This window comes from Cebus imitator, unplaced genomic scaffold (assembly GCF_001604975.1).
Source record: "Cebus imitator isolate Cc_AM_T3 unplaced genomic scaffold, Cebus_imitator-1.0 Scaffold843, whole genome shotgun sequence".
In the NCBI taxonomy this organism is placed as follows: Eukaryota; Metazoa; Chordata; class Mammalia; order Primates; family Cebidae; genus Cebus; species Cebus imitator.
The window spans coordinates 19,820-26,227 of NW_016108158.1; the positions used below are offsets into that span (position 1 = coordinate 19,820).

General features: G+C 54.4%; 1 protein-coding gene across 1 annotated transcript in view; it reads right to left on the bottom strand.

Moving 5' to 3' along the window:
- CEP72 (centrosomal protein 72) overlaps window positions 1–6,408 on the bottom strand; it is a gene marked incomplete at its 3' end in the record, with an annotated part of 34,112 nt that overhangs the window by 19,317 nt on the left and 8,387 nt on the right. The window contains exons 2-3 of the mRNA XM_017520502.2: window positions 5,247–5,374; window positions 4,275–4,467 (exon numbers count right to left, since the gene is read on the bottom strand). Of these exons, the coding sequence (XP_017375991.2) occupies window positions 4,275–4,467; window positions 5,247–5,374 (321 nt within the window). The remainder of the gene's footprint in view (window positions 1–4,274; window positions 4,468–5,246; window positions 5,375–6,408) is intronic.

Sequence of the window (6,408 nt, forward strand, 5' to 3'; positions counted from 1 at the left end):
GGGGTCTGCCGCCACCTGCTGGCAGCTCCCCGGGATTTCCACAGGAGGATGCTGAGTCAGCATAGCGGTGACAGAGCCGATGGGGTCTGCCGCCACCTGCTGGCAGCTCCCCGGGATTGCCACAGGAGGATGCTGAGTCAGCACAGCGGCGACAGCACTGACGGGGTGTGCCGCCACCTGCTGGCAGCTCCCCGGGATTTCCACAGGAGGATGCTGAGTCAGCACAGCGGCGACAGAGCCGACGGGGTCTGCCGCCACCTGCTGGCAGCTCCCTGGGATTTCCACAGGGGGATGCTGAGTCAGCACAGCAGCCGGCCAGCCGACAGGTCACACAGCCACCGAGGCACGATGACACCGAGGGGTTTTAAGCTCTCGGACGCTCACGGGATCACCGGCCAGAGGCCGGCTTTCCACAAGAACTGGACGCAAGGTCCTGCAACTCCCTCACAGGAGGAGTGACCCTTGCTCCAAGCCTGCCATAGCGGGCATCTCTACGATACTGAACGCTGCCGCCTGGGCCGGCCTGCCATGTAGGCATGCCCTTTCAGGCAGGGGCACTACCGCCTGGGCCAAAGATTGTCCTGGTGTAACTGTTTTTCCCTTAATTCATGCTCTGCACCGACTGCTCTAGACATTCCTCTGACTATAAACCAAGATATAATTATATATATAAAAGGAAATAACTTAGTAAGATATTCTTCAAGTACTAACTGTTCCAACTATAAACTAAGATAAGATTATACATAAGAGATTATATAAAAGGAAATAACTGAGTAGTAACACTATAAGCTAAGATATTCTTCAGGCACTAACTGTGCGGGAGATCTGCTTAGCTCTCCCTCCTCAGTGCCCAGAAGGGGGGGTTACCCACAGCCCTGCACCCTTCCACCCCGGCCTTCACCCGCCCTGCACCAACAACACACAGCTCTCTGTCCACCAAGACTTTGCTTTGCTCCCTAGTCAGTTTCAAATCCCATTCTCCAAGAACACTTCTCTGGACTGTTCTGTAAATTCTAATGTGTCATGTCCAAAGCCAACCGCAAACTCACCTTCTCCCCAAGCTTACCCCTCCTGCCCGTGCAGTCTCCCCAAATGCTGGTGTCTCCCCAGATGCTGTCTTCACCCCACATCCTGGCTTCTCCCCACACACAGGCCCTTGCTATCTGCCTCCTCCACCACCAAGGCCTTTCCATGACCCAAGCATAGCCGAGGACTGAGCCCCTCCGGGAGGCACCATTCAGGCAGCAGGCCATCCCTGGGACCCAGCAGCTCCATGGCTCTGTGGCGCCTCTGACGTGGGAAGACCCTCATGTTTCTTCTCTGTAGAAACAGTAAGATTCTCAATCTAAAACCTGGATGACAGAGGTGATGATTTAGAACTGAAGATTCCAAAAATTACCCATAATAAGGACTGCAGCTTCTGAAACAGAGCCAAACTCAACTGTTTAGGAGTTATTTGGCTAACTAGCCAAATAAACATTACAAAACAGGCGCTTATTCCTCGAAAGCCTCCTATAATTGAACAGCAAAATCCTAATTGGGTTTGGAAACAGACAGTGTGTCTTGGGGGGTCCATTATTAATGCCCACGGCCCCCTCCAGGGGGAAGAGAGTTGCACCAGCAGCCAGGCTCTCAGGAGGCCAGCAACGCGCATTCTCCCAAGGAGGCTCTCCTCGCTGCCAAGAGCCGCAGCGCAGAGCCCTATCCACGCTGGTCAGGCTCCGGAAGGCCAGCAGCAGCGCCCAGCACTCGCCGCATGGGCGGGAAAGCCAGGGTCTTCCCTGACAGTGATGCTGGGAGCTGGGTCTCACTCAGGCCACACAGGTACCCTGAGTGCCTCCCAGCCCTTGCAGAGCAGTGAATGCACCCCCAATTGCTGCCCTCCCGTCCAACGCTCCTGCCCCGCCACTCGCCAGCCCCAGTGCCCAGTGCCGCTGAGCTCCTGCAGAAGCAAAGCCCACCAGGACGGAGGGCTACCATCAGCTCCTCAAGCCACTTTCAGAAGGTTAGAGAAAAACTGTTTTGATTGTTAGTTACTAAAAAATGGTCAAACTGTGGCAGACTGGGGCATTCTTACAAGAGGACTCCTTTAAACAGATTTCAATCCACACCACTAAGCCTACACTGTCACCAACGGGGAACGGAGGGTGTGTGCACTAGATACTGACAGACAGCTCTTTCCAGTATCTCCAGAAACTTCTCCAAGTGGCAAAACAGTGCAGTTTAAAATGTTAGAATTTGGCCAGGCACAGGAGCCAACGCCTGTCATCCCAGCACTTTGGGAGGCCAGGGCAGACAGATCACTCAAGGCCAGGAGTTCGAGACCAGCCTGGCCAACGTGGCAAAACCTCATCTCTACTAAAAATACAAAAATGAGCTGGGTGTGGTAGCACATGCCTGTAGTCCCAGCTACTTGGGAGGCCAAGACAGACAGGAGTAATGCTTGAACCTGGGAGGTGGAGGTTGCAGTGAGCCAAGATCACCCCACTGCCCTCCAGCCTGGGTGACAGAGTGAGACTCTGTATCAAATAAAGTGTTAGAATTCCATTTACAAACTCGTGGGTGGTCACGTCATGGTCAGGACACTCCAGTCCTCCCCGTGACGAGGTGACGTCACCCCGTGTCGCTCCACGATGGCCCCAGACGGCTGGGCGCAGTCTACTCTCCGAGATGCGCAGACGCTCCTCCACCTGCTTTCCCACGTCCTGCATGCAGCTTCACTGACATCACGCAGACGTCACAGGGCTGAAGGGCGAAGTGTGCCGGGCATTCATCTGCTGGGTAGCCAAACCCTGGAGGTCCTCGGTCTCGACAGTCGGTTCCCAGGGGCCAGACACATCACCCACCGATGTGCTTCCATTGCAGGACCTCCTTCTGCTGCTATTTACTTGAAACTGACATACCAATCTCAATCCTCTCAAAGTACCCACTGCTCCTCACAGCCGTGGAAGTGTCTTGTTCAGGGCACTCACAGTGGGGAAAGGGTTCTGTCCTCTGGTGATTCTGCTGGTCTTTTTTTCCTTTTTCTTTTTTTTTTTTTGAGACGGAGTTTCGCTCTTGTTGCCCAGGCTGGAGTGCAACGGCGCGATCTCGGCTCACCGCAACCTCCGCCTCCTGGGTTCAGGCAATTCTCCTGCCTCAGCCTCCCGAGTAGCTGGGATTACAGGCACACGCCACCATGCCCAGCTAATGTTTTGTATTTTTAGTAGAGACGGGGTTTCACCATGTTGACCAGGATGGCCTCGATTTCTTGACCTCGTGATCCACCCGCCTCGGCCTCCCAAGTGTTGGAATTACAGGCGTGAGCCACCACGCCTGGCCCTGCTGGTCTTTCTTTCTAACAAGATAGTCGGGACTCTGGGATTCTGTTTTTGATAATGTCCTAGGTTCAGAAGGATGGGCAGGTTTTGAACAGCGGTGCATAATAGGTCTGACCCTAACAGCAGAAATAGCCAGCGAATGGCCGTGCTGGGCAGCCCAGGATATTAACTCGGGTCTCCCCACCACATGTCAACACAGCATTCGTATCCCCCCACTTCACACAGGAGGACTGAGGTAAGAGGCCCCATCCTCTCCTTCCCCCACAGGCTCTGGTCAGTGTGCTCCAGGGTTGAGGCCCCAGCTCTCTCTACTGGATCTGTGACTCAGGGCAAGATCAGCAGAGACACCGCCAGGTGCTCACAGCGACAACGCCTCCGGAGAGGCAGGAGACCAGTGGGAAGGTGACCTGCGGCTGCTCCAACCCAGGGACCCTCCCTACTGGGCACAGCTGAGGGTCTACAGGACTGCCACGGAAATCTTCTCTTTCAGGATCGTGGCCTGAAGGTCGCTGCACCTCATCCCCTCCCAACCCTGTCCCCGTGGCAGGTTATGGGTGACAAAGAGCTGTCTATCCTGTGTGCTTCCAAGTGGGGACAACCAGGCTGTGCCCTGCTGTTTAGCTGTGCCTGAGATGATGCCCAGTGGCTAGGTAAGGACAGGACAGATGTTCAGGGACATGCTTACATCCAACAGCCACGCCGCGGAGCGCCGGAAAAGGACAGAGTAGCCTGGCCCAGGGCTGCACTCCCACAGCCACGGCCCTGCACCCTCCCAGCCCCGTCCTGTACAGACACAGGGCCGCTGGAGCTGTGCGTCTGCAGGGACTCAAGCCATCGGTGTAGAAAATCAACTCCCTGTTCCAGAAGGAATCAAGTGTGTGACGTTGAGAACGCAGACGCCACTACCACTCCCGCGGGGGCAAGGGCATGAGCGAGGCCCCACCTGACGCCTACCCAGCTGCCGGAGCCTGGGGAGCAGGTGCACAACAAAAAGGCGGTAGTCAGACTCGGCCTTCACCACGGGGTTCAGCCGCAAGTCCACGTCCACAAGCTCGGTCAGGGAGTGGAGCCGAAACACTTCTGCTAGCGACGAGATGCAGTTGTAGTAGAGATTGAGACTCTGCAGCGCAGTCAGGTACTGAATACCCTGTTAACAGGAAGACACTGTGAATTCGTTCACACTTTAAACCAACCAACTTAATAAACACATTTGCAATAAACACATGCGTTACCAGGAAAAGTAGTAAAATGAGACACGTTCTCATTTGTGAAGTTCTCTGGGCCCCACGCCGTGAGAAGACCGTTTAGGGAAGCCACGTGTGCCGCAGCGTGACGTGACTGAGCACGGCTGGTACCTACTGAGGCCTCCGTGTGCACCAGGCTGAGTGATTCACACACACAATTTCACTTAATCCACACACCGCCCTACAGGGTGAGAACCATAGGGGCCCCAATTCGCAGATGAGAAAGCTGAGGCCTGGAAAGGGGAAGGATGAGGCCACACTGGGTGCAGCCTGGCTGGGCCCACGTCTGACTTGGAGCAGACTCCCGAGCTGCTGTCAGACACAGCCTCCATAACGTTCGGGCCCCACACTCGGGGCCCACGCTTGGGGCAGGCACATCCCACAGTCCTGTCAAGGCCAATCAGGCCACGGGCAGGGTGTGCACAGCTCCCCCTAGTAAGTCTCTGTGGTCTCATTTCATTTCCTTTAAAGATATAACCATCGTCAGCAGAGGGCTACAACACAATGTAACGTGATGTGTATGAAATCCAGCCCACGGCAAACACAATAAAACACAACACAGAGTCCAGTTTACAGGTATAAGCACACAGTTACAAAACAGACTCCGTTTCCACTGTAAATGTACTTTCCACTGATGTTGATAGCAATGAATTTTCTTTTTAGAAAGAGACCTAAAACTCACCTCCAGACTAACCAAGCAGTTGCGTGACAGATCGAGAGATTTCAGACCTGTTAAACTCATCAGAGAATGTCCCAGGTGGGTGATCTTCTCCTGGTAGGTTCCAGGAATAGACAATGACCGAAGCTCAGCTAAGAATACAAAAAATTATGAGACTTTAATCTTTTCTTTTGAAAACAATGATTACAACAAAAGTGAGGTTCTTGGTGTTTGGAAGACAGTAGATACTGACACAGTCCTGGTCTGACTAAACCTGACTCCAGCTCCTGAACCTTCCCCTAGGCCATCTGTCCCTTCCTTGTGAAGTCCTGTCCAGCGCAGCCAGAACCCCCACCCTCAATATCTGATCGGCTTCCTCATCCCCTGGGTCCCACAGGTGACGTTGGGTCTCACAGCCTGCCTTCCGCAACAGCCCCATTGGGTCGGTTTAGCTAAAATCCCCCTGGCTCCTCATGTTTGCTCAGTCATTTTCCATCCACTGTCCCACCCTGATCCTCGGCTATAAACTCCCCTTGGCCCCTGCCCCACTTGCAGCTGAGCTCCATCTCTCTCCCCACTGCAAAATCCCAGCATGGTGGCCCCAGGCCCGCCTCAATGGTTCTGAACAAAGCCTTTCTCACTGTGCCTGACAAGGGTCATTCAATACAGTCCTTCCTCTAACAACGCATGTAAAAAGACCGAAAGACAAATGTTAACACGTGTACTACTGCGGACTAAGTCCCTTGATTATCCCCTTCACACATTTCTGTACTTCCAACCTTTCTTAGATACAGGACCCTCATCACCTGAAAGAGGCACAGAAACCCAGGGCGACTCACTCGGAGTTGGAATGTCAGCACTGAGGAGCAGGGACCGCACCTGGGGTTTTAGCTCATGTTATTTCCCCATACCTCCAAGCCCACGCTCTTCCTTCCGCCTTTACTGCCTCTCCCTCCCAAACCGTCTCTCACCAAGAACGCCTCACTAATTCATCTCCCGCTTCCACTCTGGCTGCCCAATTCCATCACCCCTCACAGCCATCGCCATCTGAAACCACCAGCCGGGTAACCTGTCTGCTCTGTTCTCCCCCCACACCTCGGTGGGACCGTGCGAGCTCCGTGCACCGCGCCTGCCTCTGCAACACGCAGCCCTCGGTGGGACCGTGCGAGCTCCGTGCACCGCGCCT